Source organism: Necator americanus, chromosome V (genome assembly GCF_031761385.1).
Source record: "Necator americanus strain Aroian chromosome V, whole genome shotgun sequence".
Taxonomy (NCBI): domain Eukaryota; kingdom Metazoa; phylum Nematoda; class Chromadorea; order Rhabditida; family Ancylostomatidae; genus Necator; species Necator americanus.
Window position 1 is genome coordinate 19,202,746 of NC_087375.1, and position 24,073 is coordinate 19,226,818.

At 42.2% G+C, this 24,073-nt stretch overlaps 8 protein-coding genes across 13 annotated transcripts; 7 read left to right on the forward strand and 1 right to left on the reverse strand.

Moving 5' to 3' along the window:
- Positions 1-58: 58 nt before the first annotated feature.
- On the forward strand, positions 59-1,869 carry RB195_014409 (uncharacterized protein; the record flags this gene model as incomplete). Of its 2 annotated transcripts, none has more annotated exons than XM_064204666.1 (3): positions 59-339; positions 666-1,266; positions 1,438-1,869. In XM_064204666.1, 3 exons carry the CDS (start codon positions 59-61, stop codon positions 1,867-1,869), a joined length of 1,314 nt encoding a protein of 437 aa, XP_064060546.1. The 2 variants fall into 2 exon arrangements, with proteins under 2 accessions (XP_064060546.1, XP_064060547.1); XM_064204665.1 differs by having other exon boundaries at positions 92-339; positions 1,309-1,869.
- Positions 1,870-2,154: 285 nt separating this feature from the next.
- Positions 2,155-5,947, forward strand: RB195_014410 (uncharacterized protein; the record flags this gene model as incomplete). Of its 4 annotated transcripts, XM_064204670.1 has the most annotated exons (6): positions 2,158-2,909; positions 2,999-3,375; positions 3,482-4,002; positions 4,071-4,272; positions 4,333-5,174; positions 5,273-5,947. In XM_064204670.1, the coding sequence occupies 6 exons, from the start codon at positions 2,158-2,160 to the stop codon at positions 5,945-5,947; spliced, it is 3,369 nt and encodes a 1,122-aa protein (XP_064060549.1). The 4 variants fall into 4 exon arrangements, with proteins under 4 accessions (XP_064060548.1, XP_064060549.1, XP_064060550.1 ...); XM_064204668.1 differs by lacking the exons at positions 2,158-2,909; positions 4,333-5,174; positions 5,273-5,947 and having other exon boundaries at positions 3,000-3,375; positions 4,071-4,331; XM_064204669.1 differs by lacking the exons at positions 2,158-2,909; positions 2,999-3,375; positions 3,482-4,002; positions 4,071-4,272 and having other exon boundaries at positions 4,500-5,174; positions 5,273-5,375; positions 5,442-5,947.
- An 854-nt stretch (positions 5,948-6,801) lies between these two features.
- On the forward strand, positions 6,802-8,118 carry RB195_014411 (uncharacterized protein; the record flags this gene model as incomplete). The annotated part of the gene is made up of 1 exon (XM_013440255.1): positions 6,802-8,118. One exon carries the CDS (start codon positions 6,802-6,804, stop codon positions 8,116-8,118), a length of 1,317 nt encoding a protein of 438 aa, XP_013295709.1.
- Positions 8,119-9,760: 1,642 nt separating this feature from the next.
- RB195_014412 (uncharacterized protein) lies at positions 9,761-10,102 on the forward strand (the record flags this gene model as incomplete). The annotated part of the gene is made up of 1 exon (XM_064204671.1): positions 9,761-10,102. The coding sequence occupies one exon, from the start codon at positions 9,761-9,763 to the stop codon at positions 10,100-10,102; it is 342 nt and encodes a 113-aa protein (XP_064060552.1).
- An 834-nt stretch (positions 10,103-10,936) lies between these two features.
- On the forward strand, positions 10,937-11,389 carry RB195_014413 (uncharacterized protein; the record flags this gene model as incomplete). Its single annotated transcript, XM_064204672.1, has 1 exon — positions 10,937-11,389. One exon carries the CDS (start codon positions 10,937-10,939, stop codon positions 11,387-11,389), a length of 453 nt encoding a protein of 150 aa, XP_064060553.1.
- Positions 11,390-11,404: 15 nt separating this feature from the next.
- RB195_014414 (uncharacterized protein) lies at positions 11,405-11,764 on the forward strand (the record flags this gene model as incomplete). Of its 2 annotated transcripts, none has more annotated exons than XM_064204674.1 (1): positions 11,405-11,764. In XM_064204674.1, one exon carries the CDS (start codon positions 11,405-11,407, stop codon positions 11,762-11,764), a length of 360 nt encoding a protein of 119 aa, XP_064060554.1. The 2 variants fall into 2 exon arrangements, with proteins under 2 accessions (XP_064060554.1, XP_064060555.1); XM_064204673.1 differs by having other exon boundaries at positions 11,477-11,764.
- Positions 11,765-11,808: 44 nt separating this feature from the next.
- RB195_014415 (uncharacterized protein) lies at positions 11,809-12,204 on the forward strand (the record flags this gene model as incomplete). The annotated part of the gene is made up of 1 exon (XM_064204675.1): positions 11,809-12,204. One exon carries the CDS (start codon positions 11,809-11,811, stop codon positions 12,202-12,204), a length of 396 nt encoding a protein of 131 aa, XP_064060556.1.
- Positions 12,205-12,810: 606 nt separating this feature from the next.
- RB195_014416 (uncharacterized protein) lies at positions 12,811-13,218 on the reverse strand (the record flags this gene model as incomplete). The annotated part of the gene is made up of 1 exon (XM_064204676.1): positions 12,811-13,218. The coding sequence occupies one exon, from the start codon at positions 13,216-13,218 to the stop codon at positions 12,811-12,813; it is 408 nt and encodes a 135-aa protein (XP_064060557.1).
- Positions 13,219-24,073: the final 10,855 nt, after the last annotated feature.

Sequence of the window (24,073 nt, forward strand, 5' to 3'; positions counted from 1 at the left end):
ACAGCGAAATGGGGAAAGTCTCCGCAACTACACCGGATTGGTCAATCAGCGCCATGCCATGACTGAGGTCAATGACGTCACACATAAGCAGATGAAATGTCTCATATGGATATGTGGACTTGTTGCCCTCCAAGATGCCGATGTTCTTCTTCGTGCTCGTGCCCTTCGCAGGATGGAGGGCAAGCCTCAAACCACGCTAAAGGAGCTTGCCGCCGAAGTTCAGCACTTTCTCGACATTCGACAGGATGCCGTACTCCTCGAACCATCAAGTGAACCGCATGCCAATGTCCTGGATTCGCAAAAGAGTCGAAATCGTGAGCCGCCGTCACCTTGTTTTCGGTGCGTAGCCAATCACTGGTATGGAGACTGCATATTCGTGAACAAGAGAAGCCACAACCGCAGACGCTCTAGACACAAGCGAAGATTCTGCAAAAAAAAATTCCCGGAATCCGAAACAGAAGCGGAAATCTGCCAAAACCGTCTCTACAGCTTCGACTCATGCTGACGTCGCTGTAAACCGCATCTACCATAGAGTATAGATTGATGGGAAGACAGTACGCATGCTGACAGTGCTTCATACTGGAGCAGACGTCGCATTGCTGAGCACTGTAGACTGGACCGCCATGGGACGATCGAATTTGCAACCACCCCGTCTGACACTGAAGTCTGCCAACAACGAACCGATCAACGTTTGTGGATGCTACGAATGCAACTTCATCATTTGATGATCATCGAGGATATGGTGCTTGTTCTTCATGGACGCTCAGCACCTTGAATTCTCTTGCAACGCGCCTGAGGAAGAAGTTCCTAGCAGTCTTCGCTCCTGGACTGGGATGTTGTACAAAGTCAAAGGCTAAACTCGCTCTGAAGCCTGACTCCAAGCCTGTCTTTCTGAAGGCTCGCCCGGTGCCCTATGCCACTATGCCAAGGATTTCAACCGAAATCGATCGACTTGTGTCTATACATGTGCTGAAGCCCGTTGATCACTTAGAATGGGCAGCACCCATCGTCATCGTTGAGAAGAGAAATGGATCGATCCGTCTCTGCGCAGACTACTCAACCGGACTGAACGATGCACTAGAACAAAACCAGCATCAGCTTCCAACCCCAGAGGACACTTTCGCAATGGGACGCTACTTTTCACAGCTCGACTTAGCCGAAGCATATCTCCGATTGGAAGTGGACGACGTCTCAAAGCAGCTACTCACTATCAACATGGACTGTATCGCTTCAACCGACTACCATTTGGAGAGAAACCAGCTCCTGGTATATTCCAACAATGTATGGATGCTCTTATCGCTGGATTAGATTGGAGCTGCCGCCTATCTCGACGACATATTGGTTACTGGTAGAACCATCGGCGAACACAGTGCCCGACTAGAGCGGATTCAAGACTACGGATTGCGCGTTCTACTCGACAAATGTGCTTTTCTGCAGACGGAGATCAACTATCTTGGGTTCCTCATCAACACACAAGGACGACGTCCCGATACTGAAAAGACCAAAGCTATCCACAAGATGCCCGCTCCGAATGACGTCAGTCAACTTCTCTCTTTTCTGGGATTCATCACTTTCTACGGAAACTTCGTCAAGGATCTCCACAATCTACGCGCCCCTTTGGACACTATTACGAAAAAGGATGTTGTCTACACATGGACACCGGAGTGCCAATCTTCTTTCGACAAGATTAAGGCAATCCTAAGCTCGGATCTCCTGTTGACCCACTTTGACCCAAGTTTCCCGATCATCGTTGCCGCTGATGCTTCAAATTACGGAATCGGAGCAACCCTCTCGCATCGCTTCGCAGATGGATGCGAGAAGATCATTTATCGCTTTTCTTCAATCTGCCAAATTTCACTAACCTTCTAGGAAAGCATTATGATTCATTTCTTTCTGTGAAATTTCTTGAGATTCTTCCACATGAATCACTTTTTTATATGTGAAATGAGCAACCTTTATTTTGTCTCGCTTCTGTCGAAAAGATATTTTGGGTCACATTCATTTTTATGCATTCCTCGGCTTATTGTGCGGTGTATATAAGCCGCATAGTGCTTGAAATAAATGCTTACGGGCCAAGAGTGAACTCTCAAGAAATGGCGACCACGGCAAACCTCCACTGACGCCGCACTCTACAATACGCCCGCCCCACTTCCAATGATGGACAGCGGAAACACTCGGCGCCAAATCGGAATTCGAAAGAAGCAACTTATACGTCAATGCGATGTGATGGAGCAGATTCTTCGAGACTACAACGTACCTGAAAAAGGAGCGACACTAGCGCACCTGACGACTGAAGAAATCACAGCTTTCAGAGAAGAGCTCACGGACGCACAAGATCAACTGCTGCAGATCTATATCAAAATCGAGGAATTACATGCGGACCGGTCAAGAGCTCAGGCAAGCGATCCGAACGAAGAAGAAGTGTTCAGACAATATGTGGACAAGTACGGCGACTACACGAAGAACATTCAAAGAGCTGTTAGTGTACTTGAGAATGTGGATGAACTTATGAATACAGTCGATGCAGACTTTGTCAAACGGCACCTTCCAATACCAAAGAAGCACGACGATACTCCTAAGCTACCGCACCCGAACGACAAGCAACAAGAATGGATAAGACCGAACCAACCACAGACGAACTCGACTTCAACAATGAATCTCGTCGATGCATCTATCCTGAGCCGACTGGACCTCCCATCCTTCGATGGTAACCTCTTGGAATATCCGGAGTTCTTTTCACGGTTTTCAACGCTAATCGAGAACAAGACGGAGCTAGATGACACCACCAAATTCTCTCTCTTAAAGTCATGCCTAAAAGGACGAGCCTTGCACTCCATTGTAGGACTCGCACTGAACGCCTCCAACTACCATATTGCACTCGACATCCTGAAAACTCGGTCGACGACAAGGTAACAACACGCCATATACTATTCAGCCAACTAGCGAATCTACCACAGTGTGACCATGAAGGCCGAAATCTCCAATCGCTTTATAACAGGATGCACTCCTTGACTCGCCAATTCTGCTCATACGAGGACGACACGAAAGAACTAGCTCTTGGGGCCATACTCCTCAATAAATTGCGACCTCACGTGCGTAGCAAAGTATACGACAAGACTGGCAATTCGCACAATCTCACTCCCACGGAACTACTCCGCGTCCTCACCGAAGTAGTTCACAAGGAAGCCACGCTCCAAGAAATAGAATTTCACTGCAAAAGGACTCAACGTCTCAGAGAAGATGGGTACGTCAGCCTCCAAAAATCACCAAAAAAGAAGCTACAAGAAACGAGTCGTCATTCTGATCGCACATTATGGACGCAAAAAGTCCGCTCGCCACCTATGGTCAATAGCAAACCAAGAAGCTGCGTCTTCTGTGAGTCAAAGCAGTATACAGTCTTTAGCTGTACTCAATATCCCACTCCGAAGATTCGCGTGCAAATCACAAGAGATAAGAAGATCTGTTTCAATTGCTTTTCCAGCAGACACCGAACAAAGGAGTGCACTTCTAAGCGATACTGTCAAACATGCTCGAAACGCCATCATACATCATTCGTTATGTTTCCAAATACCAAGAAGAGATCGTGATCCAAGAAAGTTGCCGCAGTCAACACACTCCACTACCAATAACCGTGAACCAGGAACTCAGCATGTTCACTTCACGACTGACTTTGAGCATAATACATGTGCGGACAACGACCAAATCAAACAAGAAGTGGCGGCAACGGCGAATAATGCAGTATCTCACCTGGTAACAAGTTCATCTACTCCTGTTCTACTGATGTATGTGGAAGTTGGTGTTTTTAATCTCAACTCTCTAGAAAAAACTACAAAAGCAACAGCCTTTCTCAACAGTGGATCAAGCAAACGCTACATTTCTACGGAATTAGCAGCTCTACTCGAACTAGAGAGAACGAAGAAATCTCTATGTTCACATTCGGTACGTTGGAACCAATACCGCTACCAGCCACACGCCACACAGTCAGAATCAGAACAAGTAAAGGTATCCACATCCTTTCTGTGAAAGCTCTTCAAATTTTCACGAGCGACATTAAAATAGTTAATCTTAAGGATGAGAACAACTGTATGGACATCATAACTACCTCGTCAAAGAGACCATCAATCCTTATTGGAGCAGATTACTTTTGGATGGTCATACTATCCGATGAATTCTATGTGAAAACTCTACCGAATGGCTACCAACTAGTACATTTATCCGTTGGAGACATGATCACAGGAAAACCACTACGATCAATGGAGAACATCGATTATTGTTATAACTCCACCATCAATGACCATGACAACTTGGATAAAATGCTACAATGCTTCTGAGATCTCGAATCTCAAGGAATTCGTGACAATCCCATCAGCTCCGACGACGAATTGTGTCTACGAAAATTCAATGAGACAATATCGTACGACAACAACGAGGGAAGGTACGTTGTGCAACTTCCATTCAAGGAAACAAAAAAGAACTTCCAACAAATATCCACCTCGTCTATGCAAGACTCGCACAGAACGTCAAAATCCTGCAGCTCACACCAGGACTCATTGAAGAATACCATAAGCTCATCCAAGACCAACTTGCAAGAAGAAATAATAGAAGAGCTGCATAACACCCAACCGGCAGCCGGATGCCATTACTTGGCACACCATGCTGTAATCTCGGAAGGAAGTAAAACAACAAAAATCCGTTGTGTCTACGATGGCTCAGCCAAGATGAAGAACAATCCCAGCCTGAACGACCTGTTGTTCAGAGGACCAGTTTTGCTACCAGATCTTACAGGACTACTTCTTCGCATTCGTACGACTCCCATCATCATCGCGAGTGACATAGAAAAGGCATTCTTGATGATTGGTCTGGATGATGAAAGTAAGGATTTTACACGGTTCCTTTGGCCAAAAGATCCTCATAAACCTCTCGAGCCAGAAAACGTCGCCACCTATCGATTCCGAAGATTCAATTCATTTGGCTTAGTGGTTTCTCCTTTTCTGTTAGCAGGAACAATGCGATACCATCTTATGATGACAGAAACCCCTTTGGCAAAGGAACTCATACGAAACACCTACGTTGACAACATCTTCTACGGAGTCGGAACGATCGAACAAGGTCTGAAATTCTACAGCGAATCCAAGCAGCTCTTTCAACAAGCAGGAATGAATCTACGACAGTACGTGAGTAACTCATCACATTTAAACAATTTCTTCATCGAGAAAGAAGGGAGAAAAATCAATGATAACAACAAAATCCTTGGGATTTATGGGATGTGAAGGATGACCAATTCTTGATCAAACTTCCAAAGCTGCCGAATTCCGACATAACATGGATTAAACGACAAGTACTCAAAGTCGTAGCTAGCGTCTACGATCCACTAGGTTGGTGCTCTCCCGTTCTCTTAACAAGCAAACTGTTCTTACAGTCACTATGGAAAGAAAAACTAGGATGGGATAAAGCATTGCCACCAAATCTAGTCACTGCATGGAAAGAGATCACGACAAACGGGACTACGGGAAAAATCACAATTCCGCGGAAAATACTGACAGGTTTGAAATCAACGTCGACGTTCGAAATTCATGTTTTTACCGACGCCTCAAAGAGCGGACACTGCGCTGTGGTATACCTCATCGAAATTACCAGTAAGAGAACAAGTACTCTACTCGTGTCCAAAACACGTTTGTCACCACTAAAATCCACTCTGACGATACCACGACTTGAGCTATCCGCCATCGCACTGGGTGCGAAATTGCTGAAGCATATTCGCTTGAATCTCGATATCACAATAGAGCAGACCTTCATATGGTCCGATAGCAACGTAGCGCTAACATGGACAAAGAGCAAAAATAGCCTTTCGCTATTCATTCAGAACCGGATAAAGAGCATCAAGGAAAATGCCACCGATGCCATACTACGATTCGTACCAGGCGATAGCAACCCTGCCGATGTCTGAAGCAGAGGACTCGCCATACAAAATCTCATTCCATACGACACTTGGTGGACAGGACCGGAATTCCTTCTCCAGACTCATGACAGCTGGCCAACAGATATTTCATCAGAGAACGTTTCATCAGAGAACGGTCAAATCAACTGCCATGCAAAGGAGAACACACAGATGCAACCAACCCCACAGCTTTTACTTCAGCCAGAACGGTTCAGCAGCTGGCAGCGACCACTCCGTGTGGTTTTTTATATCCTTCTGTTCATGGTGAAAAAATCAACCAAAGCTAAAAAAACATCTGGGAGAATTGAAATCACCACTATACGAAAAAGCCGAGATGATCCTGTTTAGACAAGCACAACTCCAACATCCACCAACTTCTGCGCTCAATAAGCAGCTAAATCTCTTCAGTTGTACAGAAACCAATCTCTGGAAATCAAAAGGAAGAGTGGACAAAGCCGATCATCCAACAGAAACGATCACTCCAGTATACCTTCCTCGAGAAAACCACATAACTTCACTCTACATACTGTATATCCACTTCACGAACAATCACTGTGGAATAAACCAAACACTGACGGAATTGCGCAGACGCGTGTGGATAACAAAAGGCAGACTGGCCACAAAACGGACTCTCAAAAAGCTTTGCTTCCACTGCAAGAGATACAAGGCTCGACCGTTCAAACTCCCAGAATTCCTCTCCTGCAAGGAGAGTTGACAGACCACTCTATCCCTTTGAAAATGCAGGAATGAACTACACAGGACCACTTCCGTACTAAACCGACAGCAACTCAACGGAGAAATACTGGGTCTTATTGCTCACATGTGTGAACACGCATACAATCTACGTAGACATCGTTGTCGATATGTCTGCAAAAACGTTCATACATATACTCCGACGGTTTTTCGCCACAACAGCGTATCCGAGATGGATTGTGTGCGACAGTTCGAAAACATTCAAAGCAATAGCAGAGTTACACGGATCATTCCGCACAGAAACAGGAGAGAACTCAGACATCACTGACTATTGCGCTCAAAGAAAGATTGAATTCAAGTTTATTCCGAGTTACAGTCCATGGCAAGGCGGACTGTATGAAAAAATGATTCATATCTTCAAGGTCTCATTCAAGCATGCGCTCAATAACCGTCAACTGAAGATACAGGAGCTCCTCACAATAGCGAAGGAATCAGAAGCTATGGTAAATAGCTGTCCTCTCACTTACGTCTCCGAAGAAAACCACGTTCCTACGCTACGTCCTATAGATTTCCTACGACCATGGACAAGTATATCGATACCAAGACTATCTGAACCAGAAAGAGAATGGACGCCAAAAACGACAACAAAGGAACAACTCATACACGTATGGAATACAACCAATGACATGCTCAACCGGTTTTGGAAAAGATGGTGCTCAGAGTACTTCACCAGTTTGCGTGAACAATACCGTACAACTCATCCACATCCGCGTTGCTTCAATGAATCAGCACCAAAGAAAAACGACATCGTTTTGATTCATGACAAAAATCTGGAGCGGGGACAATGGCAAGTCGGTCAAAAAACATCATCATCTGACGACTTCCAACGCTCAGCTAAAGTACGATTGCCCTCAAGAACACTGATCACACGACCAAGAAATCTGCTCTACAAATTCGAAACTGAGAATGGGAAAGAACATGAAGGGGACCAACCTAATGTGTCGCCTGAAACTCCAACGCCAACTGAAAAAGGACACCCAATGATGACTAGGTCAAAAACTCTACTCAAAAATGATGTACTCAAAAATGATGCAACACTCTTCACATTCATTGCCATCCTCTCGCATTGTGACACAGTGAGTGCCAGTACAAGATGTCCGTCAGAACTTACCCTCCAAAAGACTATCATTTATGCTACAAATTGCGCAAGCAAAGGAGTAGCAATAGCTAAACACAAACTCGACGGAAACGACAAGTTATGTTGGTTCCCCATCTCCTGCCCCTTCGGAGCAATACAGATACCTATACCATTTCATCACAATCACGCCATATGCGTAAGAAAAATGTCAATGTCCTACGTGGGCAACTTCCTGTTCGTCCAGCACAAGTCAAAGAACAGCATCATCAAAGGTTTCCGCAATCCTGTTCGAGATCGCATCATACATACCTTCACACGTATGCTCCTTTCAACCATCCTCAAAATGTGATAGCAGGAAGAAGATTGGCACCTTCAACCAAGTGGAACTTTATGATGGCACCCTGTTGATCGTACCGGAGCTACACATCGCCATCAAGGAATATCTTGACCCAGAAGACTTCGTGTGCTTCGATCTCCAAGGATCTCAGCAGTCACAAAACGGCCTTATACCGTAACATCCTACTTTTGCAACAAAAATGAATGTCATGACAACGCGCCACTATTCTGCACATTTGGAACATCCAGTGCTATTTTTACAACGCCGACAAGTTCATTAGTTGTAAAAGCCTGGGGAGTCACTACGCGAACATACTTCGGCCATCTCCTGTCCACTAATCCAAAAATCATTACCTCGACAGTTTGTGTCAAAGGAGGAGCAGAAGTGACTACAAATCTTCCGGTGGACGCTTTCGAAGCCTGTATAACCAACTGCTGTCTTTTCATTACAAACTCGACGGGCTCACAGGTGATATTTCCAACGTCGCTGATTGTATTCGACTACGAAGTAGACATCTCCATTTGGTCAGGTGGAAAACTCATACTATCAAAGCAACTTCACTGCAAAGCGTACGCTATTTGCGAGTTCGTGAAATGTACTCTTTGCCTCGAGTTCATCTACAATCCCCACTGCAGGACCAAAGCTCAACTTGCGATAGTTGGACTCATCACAATAAGCATTTTCATAAGCCTTATTTTTCTCCTCCCATTCCTTCACATGATGATGTTCTTCATTCGTCTTTTGGTTCACGTTTGCCCATTCACAATAAGAAATGTTTACTCGAAGATTTCACGAAGATCACCTCAGTTCAGTAGATACACTGATCATCGACGGAAATTTCTTATCGCAATCATCATCTTCTGTTGGGAGGTCGGAGACCACTGTTCAGACTTCGTTACAATGAACGCATCGGAAGAAACGTGCATCACTACAAACAACAAGCAAATGTGCACATTCAACCACGCAACTCTACATGACTCTACAACCATTGAATCAGGAAAAGTACCTCGTATTGAAAGATAAGAACGGTGCATCACTCGGACTCATCACAATAAGAATCAAGTACATCCACCTCGAGTGCCAGAAAAAAGTAGAATTCTATACGTGCGACCACTTCTACTTAGGGTTCGTCCATCGTTGCAGATTTGCTGGAAGCTGCAAGAAAGACACTTGCGATAACATGAAAACGACGGATCGACTCAAAGAGTTCTCAGAGGCGGCAAACAACCATCAAGGATTTACATTTTGCTCAGCTAGCTGTGGATGCCTCACCTGCAGAGGATTCTATGCTTGTCTGGCTGCTTGTTTTACAGATATTACTCCTATCCAGAATCTTCAGCTGTTCCTCAATTACCTATCCCATCATCAACCTTCATCACAGACGGAATCACCACAGGCATTACAAAACAAGCTCAATCGGGACATTTGATTGCCAATACAATCGGTTAACTTCAATGCTATTGCAAAAATGAAGCTAAGAAATTCAACTGCACTTTTCCCAGCAATGTGTGCACCTGTTCTACAACTATCAATCAAGCACGATGTTCTTGCAGCAGCGGAAACATTCGAGAAACTCTGAAGAAAGCACCACTGCCAGTAATAATGAAGAACGTTATGATTTACCAAAATGGGCAATCCATAGAAGCAAAAACGAATGCAGGATGTATGCTCCAATTGCAGTGGCCGAAGAGCTGAAATTGATTTCGACGCGAGACAAAATGTAACATGCACAGTCATCGTTTCGGACGTCGTCGGATGTTATCACTGCCTCAACGGCGCAAGAGTAGAACTCGCTTGCCACTCGAGCGAACATGAAGTCACAGCCGAAGTGAAATGTGGAGAACACCACCAGATAGCGACATGCACGAAGACGGAACATATCAATAAGCTCACATTCAATTTTGCAACTGTTATCGTGAAGGAAACATACACACTCGTTTGTCCTGGAGGACTGACAAAATTCGTCATCAGTGGAACCCTCGAGTTATGTCAATGATGGACTGTACCTCCAAGAAAATTCTGCACAAAGCCATGTGATCGATCCAAAATTCGAATTCTCGGTAGATAATGTATTTCGTTTCGTGTTTTTTTTCAAAATTGTATGACACCCTTTTCTCCTTCTTTGGTCTCCGAGTCGTGTTATTTGCGCTCATTCTGTCAATTATTTTTGCCATCTTTAGAACTCTCAAGCAAGAACTCGAAATGAAGAAGAGTATTTAATAACCACTCCCATATACTCTCTCTCTCTCTTTGGAGTATTCTGCAATCTGCAGAATTTCACTAACCTTCTAGGAAAGCATTGTGATTCATTTCTTTCTGTGAATTTTCTTGAGATTCTTCCACATGAATCACTTTTCATTATGTGAAATGAGCAACCTTTATTTTGTCTCGCTTCTGTCGAAAGGATATTTTGGGTCACATTCATATGCATTCCTCGGCTTATTGTGCGGTGTATATAAGCTGCATAGTGCTTGAAATAAATGCTTACGGGCCAAGAGTGAACTCTCTAGAAAATCACGCAAGCCGTTGCCTGACACAATCATAGAAGAACTACAGCCAGAGTGAAAAGGAAGCGCTCGTTCTTATTTTCACCGTGCAGAAGTTCCATCGTTTCATCCATGAACGACATTTCACGCTGAGGACTGACCACAAACCACTTTTGACAATCTTCGGAAGTGCAAGTATCAATAAAAAGGATTTTGGCTAAGCGGACGCTATTTCACGCCTCGTCTCGTCACAATCATCGATACCGTAGGACTACGTGATCGCCTCAATAGATGCTTCTGAGTTCCCAGAGAACTGTCGTCATCTTCCAGTATCCGTCGAATCCATGCGGACTGCTACGCAAGCCGATCTTATCCAGCTTGTGATCAACTATACGAAGTCCGGAAACTGGCTCGAGGTCAACTGTCATTCTCCCCTGTGGCACTACTACAAACGCAGAAATACCATGACGACAGTCAAAGGATGTCTGCTCACTGCATCCCGCACAGTGATTCCAAAATCACATCGTGTTCTTTCAGAACTACACAAAGCTCATCCAGGTCAAACAAGAATGAAAATGCTTGCAAGAAGCTTTGTCTATTGGCCTACGATGGATTCGAACATCGAAAAACTCGTCAAGGCCGGCCCAAGATGTGCATCCGTGGCAAAGGATCCGATAAAAGCTGAACTACATCCATGGCCGAAACCACACTCGTCATGGACTCAAGTTCAGGCTGATTTTGCTGGACCGATGGAAGGACGATGTTATCTATTTATCGTGGAAGCCTATTCCAGGTAGCCGGAAATCGTCCAGATGTCCTCGATCTCCTCAATGGCTACCCTCCAAACAATGAAGTGTATCTTTACCAAGTTTGGAAATCCAGAGATGCTCGTCACGGACAACGGAACGCAGTTCACGTCGTCTCAGTTCACTTCATTCTGCCGTTCCCAAGGAATCTTGCACATTCGCATTTCGCCGTTCCATCCACAAAGCAACGAACAAGCAGAACGTTTTGTGGACACCTTCAAAAGAGGACTTGCCAAGCTGAAGGGGGAGGAACCAACGGTGGACACACTACAGACATTCGCTCCACTCCCTGCCCGTCTGCGCCTGACCAACGTTCATCTGCCGAAGCCTTCTTGGGACGTCGACTGTGAAGGGAACTCGATCTAATGTTACCTTTTAGAGATCGCACAAACGGTACACGAGATCTCAAAATGGAATCCCAATTCAATCGTCGAAATGGAGCACGACGCCGCAACTTTGAGATCAACGACGCGATTTTTGCCAAAGATTATCGAGGTCAGAAACCCACTTGGACTCTCAGTTTAATCACACGCCGTGTTGAAAACACACCCTACACTATTCGGTGTGGAAACGGAGTATGGACTCGGCACGTAAACCATTTGCGATCCAGGATCAGCACAACTGCGACTAACACTTTCTTGGATGTGGTCGACCTACCGCTACTCAACTCCGCGAGCAGGGACGATAATACAACGCCGACTGCCGACTCGTTTCAACAACCGCAACGCTTCGACGACCCTGCCGCCGGCTACAGGTGGACCCACGAAGAACTCGATACGAGATATTTTGAAAGGGAGGTGTTGTAGGATGGGAATTTCACCATGTTATTCGCTTAGAGTAAACCCGTATTATATACGTCGCATACTTATATGACCACCCTGTTGTTTTTGTGGACGTGTTCCGTTCTACTCTGTTCTCTTCTCCGTGGTCGACTTCGATAAAGCTTCTCTTCTTCGGCTGTTTCGGCATGTACAACACCTTTTTATGTTTTTACTTATATAATTGATATTAAATGGTGTGACCAAAGGGAACAAAAAGTCTTAAATTTTTAAAGAGAAGCATAAAGAAATACAGGGACTGACACTGAGTACCTCCGTATTATTAACAGACTCATTCTCATATTCAATGAGTGGTATCGTGATGAACCCTTTCATGACTTGAGTAAGTTCCACGTTCGACCTTCTTTGAGTCTTGGCATCGTAGAGTTTGATTGTGTACAACTTTTCAAGCAGAACCAAGATTGTTACTGACCTTTATTCTGGTTAACGTTTCGGCGTCGTCGCCTTCTTCAGAGCAAGGAAAAATCAAAGACACGTGTAATCTCCTCTGTCAAACTCCTCGTCATCCCACAAGATATGACTTAGCAAACAGATCATTCAAATGCAACGTCAGAAAAGCAGGCCACCATAGTGCTAGCGGAATATTATAATTAGATTCCTGCGGCACTTCTTTAGACTCGTTCTTCTTTGTGCTGCTTCGAGAATCTTCTTCTGCCTGTATTTCGAAAGATCCTCCTGCAACGCTTTCCTGCAGCCAGTGATTGCTACTAACCGCTCAATGTGCGATGCATTCGGATCAAGCCAGAAGTCCTTCTTCTCCAACAATTCTTGGGTGGTCTCCGAAATTCGATTCAAGTCTGTCATGCGCGGCTTTGAGGCACGCTCAGCACAGGCTCGTAATCCTCCTAGCAGCATCTCGTAGTCTACGTTTGGGTCCTCCTCGATTTGCCAGTCAACTTGGGACAAGGAGTCCTCGAGTACGCAATCGTCGTAGATGACTTCTTTTCTCCTTCGTTGCCGATAACAGATGTTCTTTTCCATCGTGTGGTTTCGTATTTTTGTAACTCGTATTTCTGCACGAAAGAGACGGTGATCAGAACCACTACAAAAAGATGGTACTACCGAGACGTCGAGTAGACACCACCTCGGTGAGTACGTAGTCGATCTCTGCACGAGTCGTGTCATTGGGCGATTCCCATGTCCACCGACGATGATCTTTTTTCATGAAAAGAGAGTTTCCATGAGACAGGCGAGCGACGGACAACGATCCGGCAAGAAAATTGCCATTTTCATTCCGTTCCCCTGGTCCAAATCTTACGATCTTGCCTTCCTCTTCTGTAGCCTTTCCTAGTTTTGCGTTGCCAAACGAGGTGAAAAGGATCCCATGAGAATCGACAAGACTATATACTTTATATATATATATATATATATATATATACACCCTACGGTCATATATATACCATATATATGACCGTATATAAGTATATATATATATATATATATATATATATATAACCGTGTAGGGTGAGTATCTCACATTATACAGTGTTATATGGCATGTGTGACTTTAAAGAAGATCAACTGTGGTCACAGCTAAGTTCGCATTTCGTCGCCTTCTCTATTAGTTGGTCAATTTTACTTTTTCATTCTCTTATTTCATCATTTTTCTGTCATTCTTACAAGTATAAGGCCTTTTCATCATCACTTGTCATTACCGAGCAACCTTCGTTTACAAACGAAGTTCTTTCTCATTGGAAAGGGTCTGCGGAGCCTTAGGATGGACAGTGCGCCTGGGCCGGCGTAGCGGCGGTCGCTGCTGCAGACACACGCACGACCTTAATGATGTAATGATGGGTAGGCTTGACTTAATGATCACAGCTAGCCTAAGATATCCCTGCTCTGGCCTACCGACATCCTCTTCTGTAGGCACTTATTCCGCCGCACATAATCGGCTATGGGTACCTAACGATCGCTCTGAGAAGCGGGGCACCCATGAGATCACCTTCCTCTGTGGGGCTAGAGTTCAGCAAGCTGCTCACAGGTATTCTCACCACACATAATGCTTAGGAAGATTCTTTCTTGAGAGAGGAAAACCAAATGGGCAACTCTCATACGTGACAGAGACAAATGGAACTAAAGCGCTGAAGCATAATTTCTGATCACTCTTGACTTTAATTACTCATTTTGTCAACAGTTGAAAAACAAGCAGTTAGATGTTTTACTCCACTTAAAAATTCTCGAATGGTTTGATGAAAATGGTAATCTCAAAGTACCCATCCGGTCGTTATCAATTTCAGGCGTTTGTTCTGTCTAGATATAGTTTTCCAGTAAAAATGTCTTCGTTTAAGGGGAAAAAGTCAAATATCTGAACAGGACCTTAAACAGTGACGTTTTTCCGTGAGCACTAAAAGTTAATAGTTTCTTTTCGCAACAAAAAGCTTCATCAAAATATTAGGTTAGTGCAAAAATAATGCGCGTTTCTCGTTGCCTTATCTTCACGACAAATTCTTCCTGGTGCACTCATCATTAATGTTAGAAGCCGCATTGTGTTTTGCAGCGCATTTCGTTGTGGTTACAAGTGGTGAAGTGATTTTGAACGAAAATCAGTATTTGGTCAGTACCAATACATAGAAGGCAATATATTCCTACAAGATTTTCATCAAATCTTCTACGAGTACAAGCTAGCCAGATCTGCAGTGAAGACAGCTGGAAATATCAACACTGTTTGGGGTGGGAGGAGCACCACCGAATCCACGACACGGCGTCCGGTCCAGAGGTTTCGTTTTAGCAATATGCCGCCCTTCTGAAGTTGATGACCACCTGTTGAAGGCAGTCATCGAAGATGATCCGCTTAAACAACATGAGAGGTTGCCCAAGAACCAGAAGTTGTCACTCAACGGTCGTCTGCCATTCGAAAAAAAAAGCAATTCCGCAGTGTTGAGATCTGTTCAGCGCTTCTGCTACGCAACGAGAACGATTCATTTCTCGTTTGCATGGTTACGTGCGATGTGAAATGGATATTTTACGTGAACAGGAAGCGTCTGCTGAATAGGTGAACGAGAATGAAGCTCCCAAGCACTTCCCGAAGCCGGAAATGCACCTGAAAGAGAAATGCATGCTGAGTGTGGAGTGATGTGCTACAGGTGTAATCCACTACAGCTTCATGAAACCTGGCTAGAGCATCACCGCAGAAAAGTACTGCAAAGCAGTGGAGAGCACTGAAATGCATAGGAAAACCCAACTTCTTCGCCCGGCGTTAGTGAACAGAAAGGTCCCGATTCTCCTGCACGACAATGCCCAGCAACACTTCAAAAGTGACGCTACTGAAGTTGAACGAGTTAGGCTTCATCAGACCTTTCGCCAACCGACTATCACTTTTCCAAACATCTGCACCGCTGCCCAAAAGAAAGGTCTTCCAAAACCGAAATGATGCCGAAAACGACTTCCGCAAGTTCCTGGACTCCAAAAAGTCGGACTTTTATGCAGCGAGAGTAAGCAAATTTATTTCTCGTTGGCAAAGATGCGTGGACTGTAATGGTTCTAATTTCGATTGATAAAATTGATTTTGAGGCTAGTTATAGCTTTTCGAAGTGAATGTTTGGAAACTCGCATCATTTTTGCACCAACGTAATAGAACTGCCAGCAATTATGTACGAACACGTTATTTATTCCGTCCGATGGAAATTCGCGAAACAAAAGGAGAACAGATAATACAGGTGACTCACACATGCATATACTGAGCGACTAGTGAATTTATGGCATAACCCCATCAGCTTACTGAGGATCATCCTGTCCGTGCAGTTGATAAAACGAACGTGAAAGGGTTCCACGTTTGCAAAATTCGCCTCTTGGTCGGATCTACAAACATTTCAGTGAACTAATATGGATGTGTGGCACATAGAAAAAAGGACAGATGTGTGGTCCACATTAACGTTTTTCCACCTACACAGCCTACGTACAATGTTACTGTTTCTAACCAAATGGTTGTTCTGATCAGCCACCACATCCCGTTATTGATCACTCACCGCTCGCTGTCTGTTATTGTTGATTATTTTGGCATTGAAATTGGTATTGCTGATGATAGGCTTAAAGGAACAGAGATATAGTCGTTAATTTTCAGTTAGTTATTGTTTCTGTTAGTTTATTTATGTTGACACGGAATTAATGACGGTTCTCGAAATGATTCAGTTTGTTTTTTTTTTGTTCATTATTTCTCTTGTATTTTCTAAACAGAACTTGTTTAGTAGTTTTACGATGACTGACTTGACTTCATTTCTAAACGTTTGATTTGATTTTGGTTTAACAGCGTGTATTCGGTTCATACGAGTGACCTGCAGTGTAAAACGACTGTATGCGCTCAGTGTCACCTTCGTCCATTCAAATTTGGCACCAGTATGTCGACCCCAGAGGGCTGAAAAGATTGGTTAGCCCTGTGCTGCGTCGGACTATGGATCGCACAGACATAGTTGATTAACCCGTAATCGCTGCGTTGCGTCCGCCTTATTGGTAAATACATGTATATATGTGAGTACAACGTTTGCATACTTAAGCGCCATTCGTCATTTACTACATATTTCATTGGTATGCTCTGATGGAGCTTCATTATATTTTGAATTCTCATGTAATTCCAAGTTATTTTTTCTTAATACAGATTCTGCAATCAATACTTTCACAGTGAGGTTCTTACGATCTAGTAAATAACTATGGAAATGCCTTACTCTTATAGATTGAAAGTTAGAGACCACTAATAGCGACTAGTATTTGGGTTAGTAACTACGGCCGCCTAATGTGTTCAACCTGAAGAGCACGACGCATCTACCGCAATCCACGCTAATTCTTCGCCAGACAAAGACTTCTCTGCGTTTCCGTGAATTGAGAGTGTGTGACGCTCCATCGGTCCAATACATTCTGTAGTTCTTTGAATGAACGCAGAAAAAATCTCCTCCTTAGAGTTTATGCTTTCACTCTTGATTCCTCGTAGGCAGAATTTATTGTAAATATGCGATTTTTTCAAAACATTCTTTCCTGTGCCAGTGCAGCAACAATGGAATTATTAATCATTTCGGAACCATATCGACTACATTTCTATTATGATAAATACAGTGTTTTTTTGTAAGTCTTATATTCCTTCTAAATCCACCGGCACCGAAATCGCGATAAAGACCGCAAATGTGACTAGAAAGACTGGTATTACTGTGCAGTGAGCATATCCCGGAGGCGTCCGTCTACCTACGCATACTTACAGTGCTCTTTGCAGCAATGTCCCCTATCAAGTGCATCACATTTCCTCCTGAAGATACATTGTTGTATTATGTTAAAAATTTTGATGGTAAGCGCCGCCAAACGCTCTCTTTTTCGTTTTGCCTCTGCCTTTCATAAAGTGTCAAACTCTTTGAGAAAACCAAGGAAGTTCAATGTTTACCGAAACTTCTGGAACAACTACAGTAGCGTTGGTGTGCACAATGCATGGTTCTGTGAACAAGCATTTTATGATGATTTTGCTCTATGTTTCACTGACTGATTGTTAAAGTTGACCGAAAATCATTTTGCTCATAGTACAGTACATTTTTTGCTCTACACTCCACAAACCACAAAAAAAAATCCACTTTACCTTTTTGTTGCACTGTGCGCAAAGAATTTTGTGTACGTAACATTTTCTCCAAGTGAACTCTGACTTTATTATGATCATCGATTAATAGGGGATGAGTCGCTTATGTACTTTACGGTACGATTTAGTCAACGAGATCCGGTTTCCGATTTTCTGAAGCTAAACACATAATTACGCACGATTAATGCGATGTGAGTCATTTTTTCTGTCGGCTTCGATTCCAAGGACAAACAACATTCGTGCAGACACAGATCACAACTATGAGGTTGATTTATGGTGTTTTAGAAAACGTCTGTTTTGAAAAAGCTACAAATACAATGCTAAATTCAAAGCATAGCAACAAAAGTACTGCAGTGCAATTTCTAAGGAATTATTTATATGTGACAAAATGTCAACGAAATGTCATTCAACTATTGGGATTTTGAAAAGTTCTTTTCATTTCAGAGTGGCTGAGAAATTAAAGTAGACAAAGGCTGTACACTCTGGTTTATGATTTTGTTGTAGATTTCAAAACTTTTGAATATTGTTGCCGTTGATGTCAATACAGACCGTGTAAGAGCTATACTCAAGAAAACTCCGAGAGTTTTTGGGCATTATTTTAAAGCTTCTAAATAAAATGATGGGCTTTTGAGCTATTGAGCTAAGTTCCAAACGAGGAATGAAATTTATTATGTATAATAATAAACTAATAATAACTAATAACTGTATCCGTTATTTATTGACAACTTCATTATCTCTAGTTACTTGTGCATATATGCTTGCATAGGAATCACCATTTATTCTTCGTGTGAAATAAACAATTTCTGTTCTCCGTAATAGTGTAATAGTGCTAACGAAAATCCATTGAGGCAGTAGAGTTGAAAGTTTCGACGTGGTCATGAAACTCTCAGGACTAAATACGGTGCTTCTTAGTAGATTAACGCATTTTCTTTTCAGCCTTTTAGGAATGATAGTGAATGATAGTTTGCATTAATTGCATTCCCCTTCTTCAAAGGTGTTTCTCAGGTGACATTTCAATATCAGCCTTTCTCTTGGAATAGATCACAACCGAAAGAATTTTGAGTTGTATACGTGACAATGAACCACATTTTATATACATGCTAGTACTTTGATGCAAATTGATTCAATCAAATGATGGGACAAATTCTTCAGGCAACATCCATCATATCGGCAATTTACAGGAACTCCATTAGGGCAGGAAGCAAGGACGTTTCTTTGTGAGACGAGTTGCGTCTAGTCGACAATCTCCACGCATTAAAAACCATCAAAGGTTTAAAATCACTACAAACCGTTTCGTGAACCTGTATTCGTGAGTTTGCCCATTTACTTCCATAAGCGGTTATTTTCTCTCAAAGCACAAGGCGTGGGGAAATGTCTCAAGAGAGTGTCCGAGTTTTTTTCTAAAACACATATGTATACAACGGGAATCGTAAGATCTAAGATATTTTTCGAAACACTACGGAAAACTGGTTGAGCTAACGTTAAGTAGTCACGCTTCGGAAGGTAACACTCTGAAAAAAAAGTTTTCATTTATTCACGAGAGCACTATAATACATACTGCAACCCATTATACTGACGTATCATGTAAACCAGCATTTCACATTTTCCTTATTTATCAAAATTAATATAGACGAAGCTACTTTTAAATCTAAGATACACCTCCTATTTTCATTATGCAACACATTGTTTTTTGTAGTAGAGTTTTAATGTCCCCATTAAATATTTCTGTAAGATTTCCAAAGGTTCCTTCCAAAATTTTCCTTCAAACTTCAACTTGTGCAATCGAAAAAAAAAATCGAAAAAACCACATCATTTGCTGGGTGGCATGGTGAGATGAGTTATCCGAGGGAACGTTGAGTGAGAAAATTTCAACTGAAACAAAAAAAAACCCATCTGGTACAACTGTTCTCAGCGATTATACATATTTCGAAAGTTTCTAGGGAAGAAAAAAAAACGGGAATAAACATGGAAATTATGCTGGAAAAAATACTTTGCCTTACATGTTGTTGCGGCCGATGAGTTCGTTTGCGATTATACGTATTTTCCAGAGGTTCAAGGACACGTACTACCAAGAACATAATATTCTTGATTTAATGCAGAAGATAGGGCAGTGTTGCTCAGTCCATAAGAGTTTCCGCTGTCACTTCATGATCGATCGGAGGTTTGAATCCGCCGTGGTGTCAACCAAGCCCTTCATCCCTCCGTGTTCGATAAATTGGTACCAGACTTGAGTGGGAGCGCAAAAACACTGACTTGATACCCCGCAAGTCATTGTAAGGTTGCACGCGTGTTCATACACCTCAAACGAAGTCTATGTTGAAGTCGAACGCCTTCGGGGCATCCTCATAGGAATTAATCAAAGTTTTTTTGCTTTATTCTTTGTCCAAAAGATGCTCAGGGACTCGAAGAACAGAAAGCATGAAGTTTTGCTCGAAACTGTTTGTCATTTGAGCGAAAGAACAGAAAATGAGAGTGATGGTGTACTGCATTGAATTAAACGCTGCAATCGACTATGGTTATTCTTTATCCATTAGGAGGGCTGATGATCCATCACACTAGTGCACAAAAAAGGCCGAGTTTGCCCTACAAATTTAGAGCGAAAATATAGTGGGTGCTGTCTTTTGCTGTTTCGGTTTATGGTACATGTATAGATTTTATTCAGACAAATGGACATATGCTAGGTATTTGAAATTGTTGAGCAGCGTTTTCTGACCTCTGAAAAGGGTGTAAATATCGAGAGGATGCCAAACCTAATAAAAGTCCCATCTAACAACCTGTGAAACACAATATATTTACGTTTATATTTATTTGTTAATGAAATATTAATGTGTTCATATTACTGCATATTAAATACAAGAAATCTCCAGGTTCCATGATTATTTTTTAGAGACCGTATCTCGAAACCATACTATTACGCTGTTCAAGAATGTATTCCGAAGCGCAAAGATGAGTTTCCTCCAGAGTTAACAGTTCAAAGGGTGGATGCATATACCCAAAAATAGCAAATAAAATGTATCTTAGAACACAAAGTTACGGTCCTTCGGATGTCACTTATATCCCGAATGTAACGAAGACACAAAGGCGTCAAAAGCGACAGCAACTACCATATGCGTGTTTCTGGGCTGAAGAGATAGATAGCCAACCAAGTCAACAAATAATGAATAATTGTAAATAGTTAAATACAATCCGATTATGAATGAGTGAGAATCAGATCAGTTCCAATTGGAGTACGGATGGATAATTATTTACTTCTAAGCTGGTCTCTAGTTTACGATTCAAGGCGAGCATACAAAATTCCAGTTAAATTTTCAGAACACTACATACTTTGATCAAAACTCTTCCGTACCTTTGAAGTTCTGGTTTATGCGAGTAAGTTACTTGGTGAATGTGTATAAGTACGTATTCTAGGGAACGTTTAGATCGTGTTTCTAAACTTTTCACATCTTCTTTAACGATATTGCTGATGCTTAAATCCAATTGCGAGGAGCTTATTGTTACTCAATTATAAATGAATAAATATAACAATAAATCCAAATGTTTGCTCAAGAAGAGAGCTGCTGTCAATCTTTCACACCGCTTTACTTGTTTTATACGTCTTTACACACCGTTCTTTTAAATTACACAATGTGTCACGCTTTTTTGAAATATACCACAGATGAAAATATCGAGATTTTTTCATTTTCAGTGTTTCTTTCTCCTGGTTCCTAACTACTGTCCTCCTCAAAGAAGAGGCAAAATTTTAGTGATTCGAGGTTTGTGTAGTGGGGCGTGAGCTCAACGCAACAGATCAGCCACTGTGCTGTCGCGCATTGTTTTTCGAGCTGGGAGTGTGTTTAGACGCGCTCAGCCGTGACCATCGGGGTGTATACCTCGAAAAAGGAAGCGGGCGTCCTCAATGACCTCGCTCACTTCTTCCTTAGCCTTTCCTTGAGCAGAATTCCTTGCATCACCGAATTATCAAGTTTCTGAAGTGCTATCTGCGGCCATTCTTATATACTGTTTTCTCAAGTGTGCTTCTCGGATAAGATGTGAGTAGGATTCTTACCAAAAGGAATGATAACATCTTCTTTTTGTGCTTATGGTGGAGTAGATTTATAGGATGATTTGAAGATTGCACACTGCAGTAGGATTGTAAAATGCAAATTAGCTACTGGTATCTGTACTCTTTCTTTCACGGATTTGTTATTTATCCTCTTACTGTACTTTCCATCTGGAAAATAAAAACAAATGTGATGTTATTACAATTTTCCCCCCTCTTTTCTCACTTCTTTAGTGACATGTTTTCGTGCTGGAAAAAAGCGTGCACACTCTATTTTCGTCATTTCGTAGAAAGTCTTGCGTGTATGTACTTGATGATTGGAAACATTTTCTAGCCGAGGACCAAGATTTTATGCTCGTGAATTTGCAACTGTTTTCTTTTTGTAGTGAGACCATTAGAAATATACTTCTCACAGTAAACAAATGAAATAGAATAAAGATGAGTAAGAAATACCTTTATCAAACTTGAAGTAATGAATTAGAAGCAATTGAAAGCGTTGTCAAAATTTCCCGCTATTTGTTTTCCCTTATTGGTCCGACCGTAGCATTTATGTTCGTTGATTGCGAGTATGTACTCATTACAAAGAGAATGCGATAAGAGTGTGGATCGAGAGTGACAGACTTCCTGGCTAACCAGACGAAGCAACACTTTAGCTGTACAAGCAGTGAAGTGACGGTGTACGAGACGGGTCTCGTCACTCGTATTGGAGTAGATGTATGGTGCGCACATTTTTATTGTTTCTCATTTTCGATTCTCACCACGGTAATTAGGAACGGGCAATCCACAATCCATGCCCACATCGGCGAAGCATTGTTTGAGATGGCCAGTTGTGCTGCTAGCCACGATTATGGTCATACTAACAAATGATTCACGAAGCAAATAGTGATGTGGGTGTCCGCATTTGCTAAGGATTTCTACCATCCTCTGTATGTATTTGGTTAACACAAATAGCATTCCCCATCTGGGTGGTTTTGTTGGACCGCCACATCGCTGCAAGATTTGTTAACAATGTTTCCTAACGCTCAATGAACCCAGTTTCTAGGTTCATTGAGCGTTAGGAAACATTGTTTCTAGGTAGCTTTGAATCTCCAGAAATAGGTATCTTATTCTTGAATTAGGAATTTTGCTAATTAACGACAGCCGACAGTTGATCTCAAAACGGTATCTCTGTCATATGTGAACCAAACTTTATGCACTTTTGAGAGCTTCTGACATTGGAGTTGAAGCATTAAAAGGAAAATGCTCGTGAAACAAACACCATTTCACACCCCAGTATTCTTCTTTTTACTTTTTTTTTCCTTCTCTGTCTTATTTCGGTAGAGTTGGAAGTAAGCAACAGCAACGTTTGTGAAAATGTTGTGATTTAAGATTTGTCTCACGTAGTAGATAAATAACTCAAAGACATTGTTACAACATCTAAAACGTAGGATAACACCTACATACACATCGAGAAATTTGGTGGATCATGAGCACGAGACCGATTATTTTAATCAGCAAGAAAAAGGAAAGAAGAAGGAAAACTCACATATATCTCTATGAATAGCTTAATGAAAGCGTTTGGATTAGAATAGTGAATGGATTAGAATAGAATAGTGAATGAGAAGTGATTAGAATAATATTGAAACAGCGTTTCGTACCCGTATGATTAATTTACTTTATACGCTTTCATTTCGTCAATTGCATAGGAATAAAATGTGTCGTCTACTAGGGCGAACAGAGATCTTCTTTTTTTGGCTTTGTCGACGACGTTTCATGTTTTTGTTGTGGCACTTGCCAATTACGTCTTGAACCCCATCTACTACTGAAGTGAGCGCAACATGGAAAATTTATGGGGACACTGCTCTTAGTCTTTCACTAAAAATTCCTTCCCACGACTCGTAAATCTATGAATCTCTCGACAAAAAAAACCTGGGAATACTGGCGCAAAGCAATCCTTTAGCTTTTACAAGTGATTCGAACAAAATTATTTTCAACTCACGTCCTTCGTACGGTCAACACCGATGAGCTGGCATTACCTTATTTGATCAGAACTAACGAAATTTCAGAAGTTCCGAGTTTTTTTTATGGCCTTACGCATCCAAAACAGTTAGGACATTTCATTGATGATCTCCTTCCAATGCAATCTGTCATATTCCACTTTGCTGCGAATAGTGGTTGAACTTAGCAATACTACCAATGAAGTTGCAGAACTCTCCTTACGCCATTTCGATGAAGAACAAAAGCTAAATCCACAACAGAATCATGGAGGA